Source organism: Macrotis lagotis, chromosome 4 (assembly GCF_037893015.1).
Source record: "Macrotis lagotis isolate mMagLag1 chromosome 4, bilby.v1.9.chrom.fasta, whole genome shotgun sequence".
In the NCBI taxonomy this organism is placed as follows: Eukaryota; Metazoa; Chordata; class Mammalia; order Peramelemorphia; family Peramelidae; genus Macrotis; species Macrotis lagotis.
In genome coordinates, this window is record NC_133661.1 from 47,942,425 (window position 1) to 47,966,399 (window position 23,975).

Below are 23,975 nucleotides of genomic sequence, written 5' to 3' on the forward strand. Positions count from 1 at the left end.
GAGAAACTTTTCATATGACTATGGATCGCTTTGATTTCCACATCTGTAAATTGCCTCTGCATATACTTTGACCATTTGTCAACTGGGGAATGGCTTGGGTTTTTTTTTATAAATTTGATTCAATTCTCTCTATATTTTAGAAATGTCTTTTATTAGAAATACTAGTTGTAAAAATTCCCAATTAACTACATTTCTTTTGATCTTGGTTATAGTGGTTTTGTTTGTGCAAAAGCTTTTTAATTTAATGTAATCAAAATTATATAGTTTGTTGTTAATGATGTCCTCCATCTCTTCTTTGGTCATAAACTGCTTCCTTTTCCATAGATTTGACAGGTAAACTATTCCTTGATCTCCTATAAGTTTGTTTATAACATTGTCTTTTATGTCTAAATCCTGTACTCATTTTGATCTTATCTTGATATAGAGTGTGAGATGTTGGTCTATAATCCAAATTTCTGCCATATTAATTTCCAATTTTCCCAACAGTTTTTATCCCAGAAGCTGGACTCTTTGGGTTTCTCAAACAGCAGATTACTATAATCATTTCCTGCTATCTCTTTTGCACCTAGTCTATTCCACTGATCCACATTCTTTTTTAATTGATGTTTTACTTTATTTTTTCCAATTACATGTTAAAGAAAATTTACAATATTCATCCACATGTATATTTATAAGTTACACATTTTTCTACCACCCCCCATTCCCACCCCCTTCCCTCAACTGTGAACAATCTGATAAAAGTTGCACATGTACTTTTGTTTTTGACATATTTACATATTAGTCATGGTGTGTATGAGGAATTAGAACTAAGGGAAAAGAAAGAAGCCCATGGAATGGGAAGGAAAAAGCAAAAGAAGTTTTTAAAAAAGTGACCATTATATCCATTCAGATTCTGTGGGGGGGTTCTTTTTTAAATTTTTTTCTCTGGATGTGGATGGTATTGTCCATAATAGATTTTCCAGGGTTGTCATGGATTTCTGAACTGCTGAGAGCAGCTGCATTTATCATAGTTGAATTCACAATGTAGTCATTAATATGTATACTGTTCTCTTGGTTCTGCTCCTTTCACTCAGCATCAGTTCATGTAAATTTTTCCAGGCTGCTCTAAAGTCCCACCACTCATGGTTTCTTATAGAACAATACCACTCCATAACATTCATATACCATAACTTATTTAACCATTCCCCAATTGATGGGCATTCCCTCAATTTCCAATTATTTGTTATTACAAAAAGAACTGCTATGAATATGTTTGAAGATGTGAGACTTAGGGAAAAAAAATATTTCAAGAGTTATCCACTGAAGAATAAGATCAGTGGAGTCCTTTAAGCATGAACTAGATAATTACTTTCCAATAACTCTAGATATAAGTTCCACTAGACAGCTTATGAAATCCATCTCATTTCTGAGATTCTGTGATTCTATGGTCTTTGGAGTTCAGCTGGAAGGGAGGGTGAGACAGATGGCAGGGAGTAGGAAAGGAGGAGAAATTGGAAAGGGGTCCCTGGTGTTTAGATTAGTTTGAGAAGATGGTGTAGTAAAGTGAGAGTGGGGATGGGAAGTAGGTACTTGATGAGAAACAAAAGAGAACCCTAGCTTAGTCCAGAAATAAAAAAAAAAAAACAGGCCTCTCAGATCTGCCCATGAGACGCTCCCAACTCTAGACACATTCCTGCCAGATTTCACATTTGGAAAGATCACTGCACTTCTGGAAGACCTCATTAACTCAGTAGAAGTTAGCATAGACCTTGTGGAGCCCCAGTGAACCCAGTCTGGGTCACAGCCTTCCTAGTGCCCCTTCTCTGAAGGCAGTCCTCTTAAGCAGAGGTTTTTGCCAGGAAAACTGCCTTCCAGAGAAATAATAATGTAAACACAACCACTAGAGGAATGTTAGGCCAGAGCAAGAGAACAAATTGTTTTTTGAATACTTGTTCATATGAAGTATTCCTATACAGATAAATCACAAATGCTTCTTATGTATTCATTAAGACTGCCTCTGGGTGGGGTGGGGGCTTCACTCCCAATTTGGCAATATTTTCTTCCAATTAGTCAGAATAACTCTATGTCCTTGAAGGTTATTTTTTAAATGCATGAGATTTATTTTTTTTTCCAGACCTGTCACTAGTTCAAAATCCAAATTAGTGAGATTGGACTGAAAGTCACCTCCCCTCCCTGCTTGGGTTATGTGTGATGAAACACTTTCCCCCATTGTCCTCCCTGCTCCAAATAAATGTGTCTCAAGTCTGGCCAGTTTTACAAACACAAGTTTGCAGTGGATTCGGCCCAGAATAATCCCTATTAGGACAACTTGGGCTTAGTATAATGGGGGAACAGGAAGTATGAACCTAATGAAGTATGTCATCCAATTAGATCAACATCCCAAAATTCCTTCCCATAGAGTAGATCATGGGAAAGATTAAAATTTTGTGTCTAGAACCCAGCAAAGTTGGCTATTCATGCAATCATGGAAAGTAGTATGGAGGAAGAGGAGGTGAAAGGCTAGGCTATTTCTTCCAAAGGCTTCACAACAGCTTCCCAAAGGTGAATGTACAAAAAGAAAGGAGAAGGGCCTATTTATGGACCACATATGATATCACCCTAACTCCCTATGTCTCATATGACTTAATCTGTGTTCCAAGATCATACTTAGGCAGTCCTGCTTTTCAACATCTTTTGGACTCAATTTCCCCTGTGACAGCCCTCAGAACCTCTCTGGTTCCCACAGCAATATAATGTACAGAATATCCTGTAACATTCTTCCACTTTCCACTGAAAATTTTACAGACCCTACAAAATTCATGAAGGACAACTGAATATCTGTGAATTGGCATCATAAGTATAATTTTTATCATCAACATTTAATCCCTCCAAAATGGTGGATCTTGGAGGGATGGTGGTCCCAATGTCACAGGCAATCATCTTACAGAACTATTATCAATCCTTTTTAATAGAATAGACAATAATGTTATAATACAAAATTTCACTTAACAGGCTACTTCAATGACTAGACAGCTACTCGTTTTTTAATTACATGCAGGATATATTGAAAGTAGAATTAAGGTGGTTAGGTGGTACAGTAGATAGAGCACCGGCCCTGGAGTCAGGAGTACCTGAGTTCAAATCTGGCCTCAGACACTTAATAATTACATAGCTACGTGGCCTTGGGCAAGCCACTTAACCCCACTGCCTTGCAAAAAAAAAAGACTAAAAAAAAGTAGAATTAAACATTGGACATATACATATATACATGCAAATAGTCATTGAACAACAAAATTGCATTGCTAATGTGAAAAACGCATAGCTAATAGGAAACAGTACTAATACTTAATAGAAACATACTAATGGGGCTATTTATTTACCAAGGATGCATAATATTAGCATATGTGCAAATAAACATTAAAAAATGTAATAGAAAAAGCATACAATAAAAATTGACATTTACCAATATATACCAACAGGAAAACATGGCCCAAGATAACCAAGAATTGAGAAATGATGAGCTCTACTGAATTAAAGACTCAATATGAATCTCCATTGCATCATGGGTAGTTAAAGTTTTTTGAATTGCACTGATTTGAAACAATGCATATTCACAGGCTTGAGCCTATATAAAAACAACATACTACTTAGTTATCTGATTCAGTGAAGTTATTATGCCAGGACTCTTTGGAGTCCTAGCATAAAATACAACGTTATAAACATAGGTGTGTCTATTCATACATGGTATACACACATCACATAGATATATGTCTGGATGCATGTATTAGAGATATATTAACACATGTGTCTACAGCTATACGTGTGTGTGTTTGTATACATTAGATGGAATAGCAGGTCATAGGCTCCCCCTTCATTTTGAAGTCTTCAAGGAAATTAGGGAACTCCCATGTCCCTCTAGTATATTATAGAAGGAATTCTTATTCAGATTTGGTTTGGATCACATGTCCTCTAATGGTCTTTCAAGTCTTAGATTTGGTGACTTTGTGAAGATATAGGATGTCTTTGGGAGGAAGGGAGTAAGAAGAAAGGAAGAAATTTCAAAAAGGGGTCATGAAAAGAAATAGAGAACCAACTGGGAAAGATAAAGAAACAATCGTGTAGCAAAAACAATTTAGTTGAGACTTTATACCAGGACACTGTAGTGAACAAAGACAACTTGGTGGCTTCATTTGTTCCAGCAGTGTTCAGTAGCCTTAGAAGTAGGAGTTGAGAAGGCAGTTGATGGGGATGACTCCAGGATGACAGGTGGTAGTTTGAGAAAGACAAAAAGACAAGGGGACATGAAATACAAGATGGAGGACATTAAATAGTTGAACTGGATAATGATTATGTCAAGGCTGTGAAGGGAGAGAAGTCATGGATTATGGAAGAATATCCCTTCTGAGTAGTGAGGGGTTGGATACACAAATTAAAATTCAAGTAAACATAAACTAGAGGTTGGATTGGGTCAAGAGCGGGAGTTTCTTGGGAAACAACAAAATCAAAAGGGCCTCAATCTTTTCTTAAAATGCTTCACCATTGTTCAATATCCTTTTTGAACATCAAGAAATTATGGAAGACCTCTTATTTCCAAGTCATGCCCAGTGTATTGGTTCTCATGTCTTCTCCTTCAGGTGGGAGAAGCTAATCCAGCATCTCTGAGGTAAGTATATTATAGGTACTGCATCCTTCATTATAAACACTTCAATTATTCACTGTTCATAGTTGGGTTCCAGTCAAATTTCCCAGGTAGTCCATATCACTCCCATTCACCTGTTTTACATTTCAGATAAAGTGTCTGCTTGTTTTCCCCACTTTATCTTTCTATCTGTCACTTCCGTGCTTTTGTTGATTGGACAAAGCTGAAATCTGTTCCCTTTATACCTTTACCTTTAAAAGTTCTTAGCCCCCTCAAGACTTAACTTATGTTACCTCCTATTAGAAGATTTTCAATCAATCAATTAAGAATCAAGTATTTATTAAAGGGCAGTGCTAAGATGTAGGCATACAAAGAAAGGCAAAAACCATGGATCTGGTCCTCCAGAAACTCACAACCACATATATGTATATGTGCACATTGTCTATATATGTATCTGCAAATACATACATCTATACATAGATAAATGTTTAGATTTATCTATATGTAGATAGATGTATATATGTATATAAAGACACATAATTCCAGAAGGAAGGCCCTAATATTATGTATGTGGGAAGGGGTGGGGGATAAGAACAGAAAGTGTTGCTTTTGCAGAAATTGGGAGTTAATCTGTATCTGTTCCCTCCCTACTCAAGTTACCCTATATAAATTTGTCTGCACACATGTTGTGTCATCTATAGAATGCAAGCTTCTTCAGGGCAGGGTTGTTTTTATTTGGGGTCTTTATATTCCTAGTACAATGCTTTGCATCTATTGACACCTGAAATTCACAATTAGCAGGAGTGGGTCAGGTGCCCTCAGGTACAGTACAGGATCAAGGTGACCCTATTCAAGCAAAGGAACACAGATGGATAGGAAGAGGGATTGAATTTGTTAGTAGAGTCTAGGACACTTACTACCTGAGTGATGGGGACAGAGTGTCCTGTCCTAGTTTTGAGGTTCTGGGTGTATTTGTGGATGCCAAAGTCATGGGAGCATAGACAGACATGGCTTCAAGGTCAAAGAGCCTACACTTGAAAAATGGTAGTTTGCATGTATATGTGTACTTTCCTTGTTCTTAGGGGGTGCTGGATAATCTTTGGTTTCCCCACAGAAGGCATGGTGGTTGGCATTACAGTAAGTTTAGTGAAACAAGAAAAATCAAGGACAAAAGTTAGAGCTCATGTAAAATATCATGTTCTGGATAAATGAATAATTTGAATTATTAATTAAAAATGCTTCAGTGCAGCAGGATTACTAAGTCAATAATGTCAATAAACATTTAATAAATTCTGATTATATACCAGTCACTGATGATACAAAAAAAAAGACCTCACAATTTAATAGGGGAGCCAATACACAAAGAGAAGTACAGTGGGAACTGGGGAGGGGAGGTTATCCAGGGTGGGGTTTGACAAAGTCCTGTAGCCAAGATAGGAAATTCTCTTAAGTGAGAATTTCAGAGTTGGTTTCATCTTTCAAAATGAGATTCTGGACATCATGAACTCTATGAATGTGAGGAGGGTTCCCTGGGCACCATCCTGATGGTGGTAGAAGATGGAGTTCCAGAGAAACTATTCTAGGGTACAGTTCATATATTATCTACTCATTGGACTTGTGGGTAGACAAGGAGATATCAAATCTTTGCTGGAAGAAATGATATGGACTGTAGAAACAGAGCACCTTTGGAAATGAGGTCTATTAAGTATTCTGCTCAAAGGTAGTATTAAGGGAGAGAATGTGAACCTGGAAAATTTCTTCAAGAAAAAATGAGAAGTCTATAGACCATAGAAGAAAATCTAGCACAGGAGAGGAAATGAATCATTTTGAGAAGGGAGTCTTCAAAAACCATAATTGTGTCTTATTGAGGGCAGCTAGATGTAAAACGTAGAGTATTAGATTTTGAATAAGGAAGATGACTTCAAATTCCAGCTTTGATCCTTGGATGTGTGACTATGGGCAAGGTCTTAAGCCTATCTGTGCCTCAGACTACAAAATGAGGCAACTAACACCCATAGTACTTGGCTCACATTACTTTGCAACAAGGGACTACATAGAATTCTGTGTTAATTATCTGGGATGAAATCCAGCCTTGGCTTTGCTTAGGGTAAGATGGAAGGTAGACAAGGACTGCTAGAATCCTACAGGGAATCCATGAAGTTCACATTCCATATAGCTGGGACCAAATGCCAATATCATGACATCATTATAGCCACCCAAAAGTCTCAAAGAGCCATGTTTAAGATTTTGAATGAGAATCCAAGACTCACAGCTGGTCTATTTATTGTGGCAGACATCAGAGCAGCATCTGTTGGATCTTTTTGCCAGGAAGGAGGCAGCAACTTGATTAGAGTTGCAGAAATTAATTAAAAGCTGAGTTTCCCTTGGGTGTGGGCATTGATCTTACTTGGGAGGCAGAGAAAGGAACCTAAGTATAGATGTTCCACTGGTGGGTAAACTCTAGTAAGCAGAATTGAGGTTTAGTGTCCATCTATAAAGGTTATATTAGGTTGATGAATCCATCAGGTAGGCATCCAAGTTCCAAAGTATTTGATGGTAAGATTGGAACTTGTTAAAAATAGGATCCTGCAGCACTAGTATGAATTGATCAAAAGAATGGGATTTAGGTTTTTATGACTGATGTAGACAATGACAGAAAACAGTCCTTAATCAAGATGGTGCCTCCATACTCACAAGTGGCTTCAAATATATGGAGCTCCTTTGCTTCTTCAGGCTTAACATTACCAGTTATTCTAACTGATCCTCATAAGGTATGATCTCAAAACTTTTATCATCCTGACTGTCTTCCTCTGGATACCTAATAACTTAACAACATCTTTCCTGAAATGTGACACTAAAAACTGAACATAACACTTCATTTGACAGATTAAAAGAAAAAAAAACAACTGAGATTCAGAGAGAGTGATTCATCTAGGATCACATGACAAGTAAATGTCTAAATCATACTGATTCTCAAGTTCAACTTACAGTACTACCTAACCACCCAGGTTTTATTTGTTCTCAATTAAAAATGTACTTTTATTTTTATTTATTTTTAGGTTTTTTTGCAAGGCAATGGGCTTAAGTGGCTTGCCCAAGGACACAGAGCTAGGTAATTATTAAGTATTTGAGACTGGATTTGGACTCAGGTACTCCTGACTCCAGGGCCATTGCTCTATCCACTGTGCCACCTAGCCACCCCCAAAAGATGTATTTTTAAAGACCCACATGTCCAATCTAGGTTTTTTTTTTTAAGGATGGGAGAGGAGAGGTCTATATCATCCATGTAGGGAGCTTCTGATGTGTAAACTCCCTCTACTGAAGCAAACTGTAAACCTGCTCCAGGTCATCCAGTTAGTGTGTTATAGGCAAGACTTGAACCCAAATCTCCCTAACTTTCTATCCACTCTTCCCTGCTGCCCAAATGAAAACTTAAAAGTCTTTGTGCATGCCAAGAACACTGTAACATCACAAAAATCAAAATAAAATAATAAAAAAGCTGCATTTTGTGTTTTTAGTTTTAAAAATGTTTTAAGTTTCTTTTGTTTGATGAATAAATATAACATCTTATATGACTGGGAATTTAAAGGTGATTGTTTCCCTTTCCTCGAATCAAGATCTTCTCAATCCCATATCTGGCCCCTGCTTATTTATCCTCTTGCCAAAAAGATGACTTTTGAGACCAAGCCACAGAGTTGAATCTTTGCTCTCCTGGAAGAGGTCACTGGATTAAGAGTAGTTAGCCTTGGCTACACCTTATCTTGGGAGTCACTTTGGGTAGATGTCCAAGAGGATCTCTGACCCTTTGAGATCTAGGCTGGAGAATATCTGGCAAAGTATCAGAAGATACAATTGGGACTCCATGGATCCCAGTCCTAGGAGTAGAGCAGGCCCAGGGGAGTGGGATCCTGGAATTTTTGATTTCGCTGGACTTCCTCCACTCCTTTACTTCCAGAATGAAAACAATGGCCGGAGAACCCAAAAGTTAGACTATGGACTCATTTCCTATTTATAAATATAGTTGATTTTTTTTTTAACTATCTAGGTAGGCGCTGGGATTCCTCCCCAGGACATGCCCCGTCCCCCAAATACACAAATCAGGTTCTGTAGTCTTTTAATTTAAAATTAAAACAAAAACAATTAAATTGAGAATTAGGATCTGTAAACATGCCCCACCCTCCCCATCTCCCATCAGACTCAATATCACATGCAGGGAAGACAGACACAACATTCACAGGCCCAAGTGGTTGAAGACCTGCTAGGGGAAGGGGCCAGCCCATTCTCCTCCCCATTCTAAGGTGATACAAGGGCCAGAGAGAATCTGGCTTCTGTCCCTTGTCTTCTGGTCTCTTTGCTGGATTCCACTGGATTGTTGGGATGGTAGCATTCCTCCCACCCTCCCCTTCTTCTCTAAGGACCAACTGAAGTTTTTCGCAACTAGCCCAGTCCTTGATCAATATTGCATTCCTCCTCACCTCCTGTCACAGTAAGAACATGCCAGACATACTCCAACATTGGAGTTTAGATTACTTAGTAATGCTCTCCAGTGATTGCATAGGTGTGGGATTGTCTCTACAAATATGGCAGGAGTCCCTTGAGAGCACGTACTGGGTATTTTCCTGTCTCACCAAAGCATGGTGTCCTCCGGGCCTCAGGAAAGACTTGTCAAAAGAATAAAAGTGAGCGGGGGAAGACAGAAGAACCAGACCAAGTAGGGGAAAGAAGTCACCAACTTTCCCAGTTCCATTTCACATGTCAAAGAAGGAGTTTCATTGTTCGTTGCCAATAATAACCTTGAGGGACTGGGGACTCAAAATAGGATAGGCATTGCTGCTCTCCTGCTAATCCATAGCTCTCAAGAGCAATTCCATCTTCATGGCCACATTCAAATCGCCCTTCACCTTCAGCCGCCCACTCATATAGGCTCCAAGAGGCCTCAGTTCCCCAGAGAACAGAGCCAGCAGGTCAGCCTCGGTCATTTCCAAAACCACATCTGGGCTGCATTCAGGGACACCACGTCCAATCTTTCCACTCCCTGGAGGACAAGAGAGAAATGGCTGGTGTGGTTAGAAGACTTCAAAAGGCTGGACCACCAATGTATCTCCTGGCTAGGAAGACTTCAAATGTCCAGCTATTCCAGTCATTCTAGAGAACAAGTAGAAATTCTGCCTCAAGGGCATACCCTTTGACCCGGGAATACCACTACTAGCTCTGCATCCCAAGGAAATTAAAGAAAGAGGGAAAGAACCACATGGACAAAAATATTCATGGCCGCTCTTTTTGTTGTAGCGAAGAAATGGAAATTGAGGGGATGTCTATCTATCAGGGGAATGGCTGAGGCTGTGGAGTATGATTATGATGGAATAATAAGGACAAACAGGATAGTTTAAAAAAAACCTGGGATATGGACTGATACTGAATGAAGTGAGTAGAACCAGGAGAACATTGTACACAGTAACAACAATATTGGGCAGGGTCAATTGTGAAAGCCTTAGTTCCTCTGATCAAGATAATTTCAAAAGAACCAAGAGGAAAAAATACAAAGAATTGATAAATTCTGATTACAGATTAAAGCATATCGTTTTTTACTTTCTTCAAGTTTCTTGCTTTATATTGGGATTTTAGAACAACACCATTAAAATGAAAGTATGTTTTGTAAGATATCACACATATAATTAATATCATATTGCTTGCCTTCTCAGTGAGGGGGGAGGGACGAGAGGGAAGGAGAGATTTTGAAGTTTAAAATTTTTAAATGAGCATTAAAAGTAAATGGATTTTGAAAAAATGACCAGACTATTAGTGTATCTCCTGACTTCATAGTTAATCCATTCAATGTACAGACCAGATTTTATCATGAAATCTCTTTCCACTTTCCTATCTTATATGGCTTTAGTAAGAAAATGAAGGAAGGGGTGGGGATGGAAGGGAATAAGTATTTATTAAGTGCCCACTATGTGCTAAATACTTATAAATATCTCATCTGAAAGGGCTTTTTAAATCACTATTTTATCATCATCATAATTTTCATTATTATCATTATCATAATCAATATTATCATCTTTAACTTATATCATTATCATCATTATCTATATCATCATCATCATCATTATTATCATTATCTTGTTCTTCCTGAAGTAGGTAGTGTGGTTCAATGGAAACCCACTAGTATCAATTAAGTCCTTACCATGAGCCAGTCACTGTGCTAATCTCTAGAAAGAGGGTTTGGAGTGAGAGGAGCTGAATTCAAATCTAAGCTGTACCCTTTATTGAATGATTTGGGTCAAGTCCCTTAAAGTTGATCAGAATTAAGGGTGCTGTCTTTAATTACTTCTAGGGATCATACTCATCAGTAGATTTGGAACTGGAAGGAAGTGGGATTGCTGAGGCCATCCATCTAACCCCCTCATTTTACAGTGAACATAGATGGGACATATCCGGCCCAAAGTCACACAAAGGTAGTTAAGCACCAAAAATAAGATTTGAACCCAGATCTTCTAATTTCAAAGTTAGGGCCATGAGGCAGGCTGAAAACTGGAAGCAGAGGTGCAAATTCTTACTCTCTCATTACGAATCACTTCCCATATTTGAGTCTCAGCACCTTCATCTATAAGGAGAAGGCTAAGAAGAGTGCTTTCTCTTCCACCTATGAACCCAGGACTATTTGATAGTTAATCCCAAGTTTCATCATCTCCTTTTGACTTCCCTCCATCTCATCCTTTCTCCAAAGATCAATGAGACTATGGACTTCAAGAGTTTGTTGGGAGATCAAGTGAGACAATGTGTGTAAAACATCTTGTGAACCCACATATGGAAAGGAAGGGGACAAGCATTTATTAAGATACTACTGTGTACTTGGGACTTTTTAAGAACTTTACCAATTATTATTTCATATGATCCTCACAGTAACCCAGAGAGGTGGGAGTCCATTATGATCTCCACTTCACAGTGGAGGAAAAAACTGAGGCAGGCAGCAGTGAAATGAGTTGCCCAGGGTCACACAGCTAGTAAGTATCTGAGGTCACAGTTGAACCTCAGAATTCCTCATTTTAGTCCTGGTAGTCTATTTATTGCACTACCAGCTATAGAACTTGGATATTATTCATAATATTATCTTCTTCTAGTCTTTTCTAAGTGAGTTTAGACAGAAATAACCCTGGAACAAGTTAGCATTCTGCTATTTTTTTATATTTAATATTCTGTGAACAATTATCATGGTTGTGTACCCTATGCAAACCATTTAACTCTTTTTTGCTTCAGTTTCCTCATCTATTAAAAAAAAGCTAGAGAAGGAAATGGTAAACCATTCCAGTATCTTTGCCAAGAAAATCCTAAATGGAGTCACAAAAAGATGGATACTTCTTAACTAAACAACAATATTTACTATTTAGTGTTAAGATTTGCCAAGCACTTTACAGGATTCTCTCATTTCATTCTAAATGCAAACAACTCTTCACCAGTAAGAGAGACATAGATAACCTAAAACAGTGGATAATCCCTAATTCCTTCTTATTTGGTCTTGCAAAAATAGAAGCACACACCAACCCTCACCCACATATATATCTCTCTACACCCAATGTAATATTTTCTACATAGGAAGCTCTCAATAAATGTTTATTCAATTGAACTGAATTTCCCAACTTCAACTCCATCTGGCCTATGCCATCCTGGAAAAGACCAGCAACTCCTAGGGCAGTAGAAGGAAAGAAATGGCAAAGAATCCATCTTCAAAACTATCTCTGAAATGAATGAGCCATAGAACAGATACACATAAGACAGGAAAATCAAGATTCATGCAAAGGAAGCCCCAGTCCTGTTGGCCAAGAAAGAAATCCAGAAGGGCATCTCTACCTGTAGTGAGATCAATGAAGTAAGTGCTATGGACGTTGTTGGGTAGGATGATGTTAAACTGGTAGCACGCCTTGACTTGATTGACCAAAGCCTCAGATAGAAACAGTTCCATGGCAGCCAGCAGCTCCTCCACTGTCAGTCTCTTCTTGGTGCTACCATTGCTGGTGTTACTTGGGATGTTGGCAGATGGGGGAGAGGTTTCTACTTCATTCACCATCTCCATGGTGTCTAATGAGTAGAGAAGTCAGGTATTGGGAGAGATGAGTAAACAGTTGGGAATATTGACTGATTGATAACCCAATCCAGAAATGCAGAACTCAGTGCTGAAAGGGACCTTAGAAATCACCTGAAGCCAATATTCAGCTAAGGTTAGTACTGTTGTGAGGTTCAAATGAGATAATATTGTGCTTTGGAAAGCTTAAGGTGCTATAGAAAAGTTAGTATTATTTTAGGCTTTATATCCTTCATTAAAGAACTTGGGGTAGTGCATATCATTCAATTGATATTCCAAATCTGCAAAACTAGAATTCAAGTCTAGAATTTAACATTTACTGACAGCATGACCCTGGCCAAGTCTCCTTACACATGGAAGAGAAGGGAATTGACCTGCATTAGCAGAGAGTTCTTTATCTGAGAGTTCCCTCGATTAATCTTATTCCTTATTAGACCAGGGTTTCAGCCTCTCCAATCTGATAAGAGGTTATCAAGATAGATCCCGCCATATCTCCCCATCAGAACGATGACTTTAATATGAAGGCCATATATCCTCTTCCCTCTGATCTATTCTCTGAGCTGATTTTTTTCCCATTCTGGGAGGTCTACTGACCCTAGCTCAGATGATCATTTCCTGGAAGATCAACTTATCACCCCACCTTCAGTATCCTCTAGGCCACCCCATCTTCAGTATCCTCTAGGCCACCCCACCTTCAGTATCCTCTAGGCCAACCAATTTTTTGGGAGGGGTCTTGTAGGGAATCAACTCCATCTGGCCTATGCCATCCTGGCAGAGACCAGCAACTAGAAATTGCTCAAGATATGAGATGAGTAGCAGAAAGTTATTGGCAATTGAGATGGTTTATAAGGTCAACTCTATTTGAGGGTCCCAAGGACTACAGATGAAAATTTGGAGGGGGGAGGAGGAGGAGAAAGGAAGTAGAGCATCCTCAAAAGTTTAAAGATTCATAGCAAAATTTCAGAATCTTAAGAGTCAGAAGACATCTACTCCAACATTATTGGCAGGGCAGTTTGGTGTAGCAGATAGAAAGCTGCACCTGTCATCAGGAAAACTGAATTCAAATCCTGTTTCTAATATTAACTGGATGTCCAAGGGAAAGTCACTTCACCTCTGTACCTCAGTTTCCTCATCTGTAAAATGAGGGGGTTGGTCTTTAATACTCTTTCTAACTTAAAAGCTATGTTCTCTTCTATCCATTCTCTCAACGAACTCAGTCCAATTGTTTCTCATTTGTACTATCAGAACAGCCTCCTAACTGGAATCCCCAGCTCATCCTTCATGTAGCTACCAATAAAATACTCCTAACACACATGCCAGATTATCATCATCCCCTCCTCTCTTCCCTCCCCACTTCTCAGCCAGTATTCAAAAACCTTCCATGGGGTCTCTAGTATCTGTGGAATAAAATACAGCTGCCTTAGCTCGGCATTGAAGATTTTCTACAGTTTGGTTCCTGCCCACCTTTGCCATCTCATAGTCTCCATTCCCAACTAAATTGGACCCTCAGTTCTTCCTTAATCTCTTCCCTGTGTTCTATGCCTAGGATATATTCCCTCTATCTGCTGAAATCCTTCTCTCCCTTTAAGCCCTTCCTTAAAACATTTCTAAAACATTTTAACTCAAGTCTCCCCAACCCCCAAAGCTTCATCCCTACAACACCAGTTAGGTAAATGCATTTCAAACTGCATGTCCCTGGGACATCTTGAAACTCAACAGGTATAAAACCGAAATCATCACCATCTCATCCCCTCTGCCCCAGACTCTCCCCATCTTTGAAACATCTTTATTTCTCCCCAATCATCCCTCTAGGTTCACACATTTGAATTGTTCCAGTTCCTCCTTCTCCCTCTCCCCACCACATCCAATCGCAGAATCTTGCCCTTTTTATTCACACACTATCTCTCCCATCTTTTCTCCACTCATAGTTACTATCTCACTTCAGACCCCATCACCTCTCACCTATATTATTGTAACTACCTCCTCATACATCTCCTTGTCTAAAGATTTTCACCTCTCCAGCCCAACCCCCATGGCTGCTAAAGTAATTTTCCTTAAGTGCAGATCTGACCACGTGACTCCCCATTCAATAGACTCCAGTGGCTTCCAATTGCCTCTCAAATAAAACACAAATCCCTCTCTTTAGCTTTGAAAGCCCTGCACAAGCTAGTCCCAGCTCTCCTACCTCGTTGGCTATCCCTCTCCCTCCCACATTCTGTGTTCCAGCCCACCATGACCCTTTCTTTGCCTCTCACTCACAATCCATCTCTCTGTTTTTGCATTGGCCCAAAGCCTGTATCTAAAATGTTGCCTCAGTGTCTCTTTTTTCCTTTAGGGTACAGATTTCTGCAGGAAGCCTTTCCTGTTCCCTCCACCTTCCTCCTACCAAACTACCTCATTTTTAATTAACTACTTCATATAGATTTGCATTTATTCATTTTACTTTCATGCCCATATCATTTATGTGTTCCTGTCATCTTCCCCACTGGAAGAGAAGTTCCCTGGGAGTAGGCATTGTTTTATTCTTGTAATTCCCAGGGCCTAACTCAGACAAAGATCTATTGATCAATGATTGATCCATTGATCTGTCCCAGAGTACTAACTGAAAATGACTATAACTCGAAGAATATTCTACCCAGAGTTATCCTTTGCCCCATCATATTTTACCTTGCCTTTTGTTTATTTGTTGATAATCCCATTCACCACAAACTATGAACCCATTTTTCATATTCATGTCCCCAGCACTTAATAAATCACAAGTACCCAAATGTTTGGGGATTAAATACATCTGAAAACCTCTTCACCCCTGCCCAGTTACCTGTTTCAGCCACCACAGGAGCACTTCCATGGTTGCCGGAGCCAAAGAAATGAAGTGCCAGTTGTTGGATGGCACTGTCCAGACCCGGCAGGGAGGGGGTCTCTTGGGGAGCCTGCAACACGGCCTCCACGGTCAACTCTACTCGATCCACTTCCAGACCCCACGACTTGGTCATGTCATTGATCTCCAGCTGTAGGGACAGGGGTGGTGGTGCATTATGAGAGGTAGAGAAGACAGAAGGGAAGAAAGGAGGATAAGGGTTGGCTTCACCTGGGCTGGGGGAAGTCAATCAATACACAATCAAGCCCTGTATATTGTCTCCAAGTACTGTCTACCCCACCCATCACTAAGGGGATAGCTGTGGGTTTGACCAGGCTTCTGGCATGATTCTGTGAGGGAATGACATGTATAGGGATCTCTAGTCTTGGATGGACTTGGACAACCATGTCTCCTTCTATCCTTTGAGAAGCATCTCTGGAACCCACTTAGGTTCCTCCAAAAGTGCTATTGGGCACAGATTCATTTTATTTGGATGAGAATAACTCAGATAGTTGTGTTGTAAAAATGTTAAGATTCTTCCCAAAATCTGGTGATCAATACGGTGGGGAAAACAAAAAAGCCTCAGACTAGAATTGGAGAGACTTGATTCTTGTCAGGTCTTTTGCTACTATATGACATGTCCCTTTCCCTTGTAGAGCCTTTGTTTTCTCATCAGTAAAATGGGAATAATAATCTCTATCCTACTTAACTCACAGAAGTATATGTAGGGTTTCAGTGAAGTGATGGGATATGAAGAGTTGTTTAGATGTGATGGATGGGCCATGGTTGGAGTGTGGTAAAGATAAGAATCCCCTACCACAAATCTATGTTGCTGTCCCACCTTCCATATAGCCTGAATGTGTCCCACCCACTCCACCCACCCCCCCCTTTAGAAAAGGGAATAGAATAATCCTACACATGGGCTACAATAACTGAAATTCTCAGAGTCAAGAAATTATTTCCTATGGAAATCTGGGGTATAAGCTACCTGTTTTGGACCTTTTTCCAATTCAGTATTTTTCTTACTGGTTGATAGAGACCAGTGTCCTATATTATTATAGGCTGTTTCTGTTTGTTACTTGAGAAGGCTAAAGTCACACTCTGGATTCCCAAATGGACATACAGGCAAGAACAGGTCTTGCTCAGAGAACCCAACTGCCCCATCATACTGATAGGAATGGCCTTTAAATTTCCAAATACTACTGAAAGAATCCCTGGGGTAATGAACTTACTTACATATAATGGCAGATGAAGATGGGACCCAAGGGCCACTTTGACCTCCCCAGAACAAGATTGCCCACTCCAATGATGATCACTACCTCAGCTCCTACTCTGACACTGTCATCAATGGGTTGATGAAGTGGAATGACTGGACACAGCTTTGTTTGATGACTTGGCCAACCCCTACTTCCGAGTTCCCCCAGGAGCCTGCTTCATGATACAGTTTGTCAACCCTGACTCCTCTGTAAACCTAAGTCAGGGGAATTTCCTTTTACATTGTTCTCAACGGAAGAGAATAGCTTCCATTTTGCTGCCACCAAAAGTATGTCTGATGCCTACTTCCCTTTTCACTGTGCCTGAGGTGTCCTTGCTCAAGCTTTTCTCATAACATAACTACCTGTGAACAAACTGCATTACCCTCAGCAGAATGTAAGCCCTTTGAAGGACTATTTTTCTTTATGTTTTTGGACTCCCCAGTTTCAGAACAATGTCTCATGTACAAATCATCCAAATGACACAGTTATTGTTACATTATTGTGTTAGATTCTGGGAATATAAATATAAAAGTAAGACAGTCTGACCTCATAGAGCTTACATTCTATTAGGAAAGTAGCTGCTTAAAAAATGTTTCTTTTGCTTATTTTATGCTTCTTTCTCATGTTTTTTTCCTCTTTTAGTTCTAATTCTTATTTCATAACATGACCAATAAGGTAATCTGGTAAACATGATTGTACGTGCATAAAGTGTATCAGATTACTCACTGTTGTAGGGAAGGAAGGGAGATAAAAAAATATGGAACTCAAAACCTTACAAAAAGATGAATGCTGAAAACCATCATTGCATATAATTGGAAAAAATAAAAAACAACAATAAAAAAATGAAATTCTTTTTATATTGAATTGTAGCTCCCTCAACCAAATGGGTGGTGGGTAGAGCATGGTACCCACCTGCTATTATTTCTCTCTCTCACTCGTACTCTCTTTCTCTCTCTCTGTCACACATCTCCTCCCTTCCTCCCTCCCTTTCCTCTTCCTCCGTCTGTCAGTCTCTGTTAATCTCAATAGTGCACATTTAGGTACTTGCTTACAGAAGGGACAAGAATATCCTGGAATCATATATGCTTAGGCTTCTGCCCCAAATACAAAATATACTCCCCGAGGCCATCATTTCCATGAGAGTGTAAGGTCAAATTTGAGACTTGAGAGGGAAAGTCAACAAACCAAGCCAACAAGCATTTATGAAATGGGTACAATATTGCTTGAAATCAAAAGTATGGTAGAATAGGGCCAATCAGAGACAAAATGGTCCCTATGGTTACTTCTAAGCCTAGGATTCTGATCACTTCCCACCTAAAGTAAAGACTGAATTTATTCCAACTCCCAGGAATATATTCCCTCAAACTTATACTAGATTTTATACTTTCCAAAGTATTTTCCTACTTATTATCTACCTCATTATGTCATCCCAAAACTCTTTGTGAAATAGGTAGGTTTATTATGCCCATTAGACAGATGAGTCCACTGAGGTCACTGGAGGTATATGTAAATTAATTTGTTTTTCTGACTCCTGTGTTCTTTCCATTTGTCACACTCTCCTCACTAATCATTCCAGACTCAGGCAGGTAGACAGACTTAAGGAATGCTTACTAGGAGCTGATCCCCAATCTTCAGCTTTTCCAGCTGGATCTCACGTAGCTGCTTCTTCAACAAGGTCTTTGTCATGGCGTTCTGGGCTGTCATGCGAGTGGCTGAGTTCAGGTCCTTCACCATCATCACTGATAACACCGGGTCCCAGATGCGGAACTGGACATCAGCTCCCACAGAGACCAGTGCACCATCCTTGGAAGTCAGCTGGAAGGGAGGAGGTGAGTCAGAGGATGGCCTAAAGGACCGGGACCTGGGGCCAGTTCTTAGTGGAGATGGGCTCCCTAGATTCTAGCTACAGTTGTATTTATTCTGGTCATTTCCTCTTGCTTAACATTCTCAAACATTCCTGAGGATGACAGAGCAATGCTCAACCAGGCCCACTTTGGAAGACCCAAGCAAAAGTTGTTGGTACATAAGACATAGAGATACTCATGTTCTCAGTCATAATAATTTATCAGTCAATGCACATTTATCATTTGATCATTTGGTACAATGGGAAAGCATTGGCCAGACAGAATATGTAGAATCAAAACCCACCTTGGAGGAAAAAGGCCTGTGTGACCTTGGGCAAGTCATTTAATTCCACATGTATCAGTTTCCTCATCTTAAAAATAAGGAATTTGGACTAGCTGGACTCTGGATTCTTTTCCATGGGGTTTAAGATCTAATGAGAGGCAAGTGATATGCCAGGGATGTCAAAGACTCACTGACATGGAGACCTCACTCAAATGCTAGCACATACTCACATATACACTCACACACAAACATACACACACATACATATACACATACACAATTGTGGATCTTTCCTGCTCTTCACTGACTATGAGGAGAGAAAATTTGTGGGTTCCATCACCTTTGCCAATGGGTTTTTCAGTCCACCCATTACAGAGATTGTGCTGGGGACTCCCACAATTGGTTGTTCAAGGAAAAGACAGAAGCAAATGGAACACATTTCGTCTATGAGATTTAAAGGAGAAAATCCCTTTTCTAGTCATTTCTCCTACTTCTTTCCTCACTTCACAGGGGAATTCCCAACTATATTCTGCCATTTTGCTGTTTCATAGCCTCATCATCCTTTGTCCTTGATAGCTAAGAATTTGGCTTAATTTGTGATGGGCATCTTTTTTTTGGGGGGTGGGGTAGATGGTTATGATGCTACTTTGTACAGGGATTTTTTCCAAAATCAAATAGTAAGATCAATAGAAATCAGGGCAGATGGAAGAAGGATTCATTAATCCCAATGCTAGGTTGGCTTCCAGGGCTCAATTACCTTTTATAACTCACTATTTCTGTCTCCTGAATTTTGTTTTGACTCTACTTTCCTTTCCTTAAATATTAAGAAATTCCTGGGGCTGGGGGAAGAAGTGAGGAATAAAACCATCTCAATCTCCAAATAAGCTAAGGAACAAAAAGAAAATTGCTTAGAGCTGGTGATGGCAGAAGAGAGATCTAAAGGGAGCTGTTACCCAATATCTTCCAGTGAAAAATGGAAAAAAAAGACATTCTGCTCATGACCCATTCTTGTTAGAAGTTATATTTTCTCACCACTTCCCCATGCTTCCCAAATCCATATTTTCTCCTATTATTTCCTATACAGAAGCACTCTAAATCACAAATTGGTTTCTTTCCCCCTTCCCCTGCCATATCCTTCCCTTGTGGGTCTATTTTGTCTCTGGGTTCCAGTCTAACGTAGCCTACTAGACCCCAGCCTCAGGACTGACAATTCCTGTTCTATTATTGGCCTAAATACACCCCCCCCCACACACACACACATGCACACACTTCTGTCTTTCCTATACTTTGTCACTGTTATCTTATTTTTTCTAAGTGGGTAATCTTTATCTCTCATCAGCTCCCTCCCTCACCAGACAAGGATCTCCCCAATATCAGGTACCACCTCTTTTCCTTTTTGGGTCATCCATAATGTGGACCTGGACTTGCAGAGTGTGAGTCAAACTTCCAGCTAGAGAAACACCACGAATAAGTGAACTCTTCTACCCATTCCTATAATCCATCCCTGCCCACTCTCTGAACCCACAAGTATGGGCCAAATCCCCCACCAAGGGATATAGGTGACCCTCCTCACCTTACAGGGGGGTACATTGAATGCTCTTGTCCTCAGATCCACCCTCTGCCAAGAGTCGATAAAAGGAAGCAATAGGACCATGCCTGGTCCTTTGGGGGCCCGAATTCGTCCCAGACGAAAAACAACCATCCGTTCATAGGTAGGGACAATCTGCAAATAATGCAAATATAAATAGATTGCTGCAAAAAAGGAGGGTTAGTGTATGAGAGAGGAGGGTTCCAAGATGGGCTCTCTGCCATGTAGTCCCACCACTAGCTTCTGCCAATTTCCCTGGGTCAACATGCATCCTGGTCCCCTCACTCCCATCTGACTGCTATATTGGAAACCAGGAGAAAGGACTCCTAGTTTTAACTTTCCATTCTTCCCTCTGTAACATTTACTTATGTGGAAGGCAAAGTACTTTACCTCCTTCCTACTCCAGAAGCCAGGAAAGAGAAATATTATTAGGAGAAGAAAGTGAAGTCCATAGAGGATCATGACTTGCCTCGTACCACAGAGCAACTTAAGGGAGACAGGGTCTGGACAAGACCCCAGGTTCTCCTAAACATGATCCACTACTCAGAATTTCCTTCCTTGGTTCAGCCAGTCTGAGATTCTCTAGGGTTGTTTTGTGGAAAAGGCTGGTCATTCTCCAAACATCTCTCAGTTTCCATGAATTACTCTGCCATTCATCATTCTATCCAAATTCTTCTAAGATCCACATCTAACTTCCACCATCCCCTCTTGGGGGGAATGGATTCCAATAACACCTTGACCTTCTGGATGGAGCAAATCATCTAATTATTTTTCCTAAATTGGCCTAGCAGGAATTTCAAAGAACTTGACATAGTGCAAGTATTTTGGGATTTGGTGATAAAAGCCAAGTTTATCTTATCTATATCTAGTATGATTTTTCAGCTCTTGAATATTTAAATATTCAACATAATATATGGTGCTTGAAGACATACAGTTCCTCCCTCATATTTGTGAGATATTACCCTATTTTAAAGACAAATCAAAGGTCCAATGAAGTTAATATTTAGAAAGGTAGGATCACAATTAAGAGCTGAAAGGGACCCTCAAAGGCATCATTTTACAGATGAATACAGTAGGAGCCTTTGGAGTTAAATGATTCATTCAAGTTCAAACAAATGGTAAGCAGTGGAGTTGAATTTGGGACTTCTGATTCCAATTACAGTTATCTTGTTCTTACATAGTTCTGGGATTCAAACCCAGGTCTAATAGACCATGTAGTTTCTCTAGTGTTTTGTGAGCCAAAGAGTACCATTCTATTTGGTCCATCCTTGCCAGGAAGGCCCATGGTCCCTCTGATGACTCTAGATGCCCTTCTTTGGACCTGCTATGATTCTATCATAACTTTCATAAAGTATGGTGACCATATATAACTATATATAAGATACCAAAGGAACAAATTCATCATAGTCTGTTGTGAGGAATAGGACATGGTCTTCTCTTTTGTCTCGGATCATTAAGGACGGTTTTTGGTTAGGGCTAAAACAACCTGCAGCATTCTAGGGTCAGAAGATGGACTGCTGCTTCTCACTGCTAATAATATGCATTCTCCATAGTAGAATCACTGGTTCTACCAAGATTAAGAATGTGTGTGGTAGGCAGTGATGGGATTTTTTTTTATTTTTAGTTTTTTTCAAGGCAAACGGGGTTAAGTGGCTTGCCCAAGGCCACAAAGCTAGGTAATTATTAAGTGTCTGAGACCAGATTTGAACCCAGGTACTCCTGACTCCAGGGCCAGCTCTTATCCACTATGCCACCTAGCCATCCCTCAGTGATGGGATTTTGAGGGTATGGATCTATGAATGGGGATTCTAGACCCTTTAAAGAGGGTGTCACTGCACTCCTCCATGCTTCAGTTTATTCACCTGGCTAGCAATAATCAATATTTGCTTGCCATCATAGGGGCATTACAGGGGAAAAAACCTGGAAACACTAAAACCCTCTACAAAGGTTAGAGGTACAGAGCAGACAAATCAGGGGACAGTCCCCAGTCCATTGCAGTTTTACCTTCAAGGCAAACCATCCAGAAATGGGGAATGTGATAATGAGTAGCAGAAACACCAGGAAACTGATGATACTGTGGCAGATGTAGGATGGCCAGCTCTGGGGAGAGTCTGTTTAAAGAGGAGACAGAAACAGAGGCTAAAGAGACAGCAGTTCAGTGTGTTCTGAAAAGCGGGGTGGGTTGGGAGTGGTTGCTATGGAAATCTCATCAGGAGAAGGACCCTGGGCTGGGAGTCAGGAAACCTTTATTATAGCTTGCTCTCTCACTCATTTCCTTGTTTCTTTAAACTCTTTGAAGTTTTAGAACCATTGCATTTTAATCTAGAAAACAGAAGGTGCTTAATAAATGATGAATTGTTGAGGGCACCAAAACCCTGGAGTCACATAGGTCTGATACCTTCATAGTGAGCCTCAACTCCTCTGTCTCTCATTCTACCCTAATTCAAGTCTTCGTTGATTCTCATTTAGACTATCCTGGTAACCTCCCAGGTTCTAGCATCTTCTCTTATACTTTTATATGTAGCTGCCAGAACAATCTTCTTAAAGCACAATTAGAATTCTGTCTCTTCCCTGCCCAGGGAGATTCATTGACTCCCTATTTCCCCAAGGGGGAAAAATGCTGCTTAATCTTTAAACCCTTTTGGTCTGCCTCCAATTCACCTTTCCAGATTTATTTAATCTATTTTCACATTTCATGTTCAGACCAATTCTTGTCCAGTCAAACTGGTCTGCTTGCAAACTGAATTTCTATTTCTACCCTATGGGTTTCCTGCACCAGTTGTCTCTTGTGACTGAAATATGCCCCCTCCTCACCTCTGCCCCTTAGAATCCTAACTTTTCTTCAAGCTTCAGTTCCTCATTCCATCTTCTGTGGGAAGGCCTTCTAGATTCCCTGAGCTAATGTTTTCTCTCTTCTTTTCAAATTATCATGCTTACAGTGCTATGAATGAATGAAAAAAATCCTATGTTTTACGTGTTTACTATAAGCAAAGAGAAAAGTACCTGTTCTCAAGAAGTTCCCAGTCTAATAGAGGGAAACAACTTATTTAGGAAGGTTCAGCTGAAAGAAATATAGATTATAGAAAGGTTCAACGACTCCCTCAGGTACCATCTTTAGCATCATCTCCATGGATAAAACCATATTGAGACATTTCACAGTGCCAGGGATTTGGGTGATTAGAATGAACTTATGCTATAAAAACATGAGTTATATTCCCCTGCCCCAGGAAAGGAAGCTCTATGAAAGGCAGGAGCTGTTTTCCTTTTGCCATTGTATCCCCAGCTCCTTACATAGGAGGCACTCTATCAATGCTAGATGCATTATATTGTACTGGATTTTAGATGAGTCACGTTCCTCTGTGCCTCAGTTTCCTCATCTGTAAAATAAGCAGACTGAACTAGATGATCTCTGAGATTTGTTCCCACTATGACATTCAAGCTTCCTA

The 23,975-nt window shown here is 39.9% G+C and overlaps 1 protein-coding gene across 3 annotated transcripts in view; it reads right to left on the bottom strand.

Annotated features, from left to right (window-relative positions):
* Positions 1–2,983: 2,983 nt before the first annotated feature.
* Positions 2,984–23,975, bottom strand: part of STOML1 (stomatin like 1) — a 35,329-nt gene continuing 14,337 nt past the window's right edge. Inside the window, exons 2-7 of one of the 3 annotated variants that reach the window (XM_074232684.1) lie at positions 22,534–22,640; positions 20,515–20,664; positions 18,426–18,629; positions 15,520–15,709; positions 12,470–12,697; positions 2,984–9,653 (exon numbers count right to left, since the gene is read on the bottom strand). In XM_074232684.1, the coding sequence (XP_074088785.1) occupies positions 9,460–9,653; positions 12,470–12,697; positions 15,520–15,709; positions 18,426–18,629; positions 20,515–20,664; positions 22,534–22,640 (1,073 nt within the window). In that variant the 3' untranslated portion in view covers positions 2,984–9,459. The remainder of the gene's footprint in view (positions 9,654–12,469; positions 12,698–15,519; positions 15,710–18,425; positions 18,630–20,514; positions 20,665–22,533; positions 22,641–23,975) is intronic. The other 2 variants (XM_074232685.1, XM_074232686.1) reach the window with 2 other exon arrangements.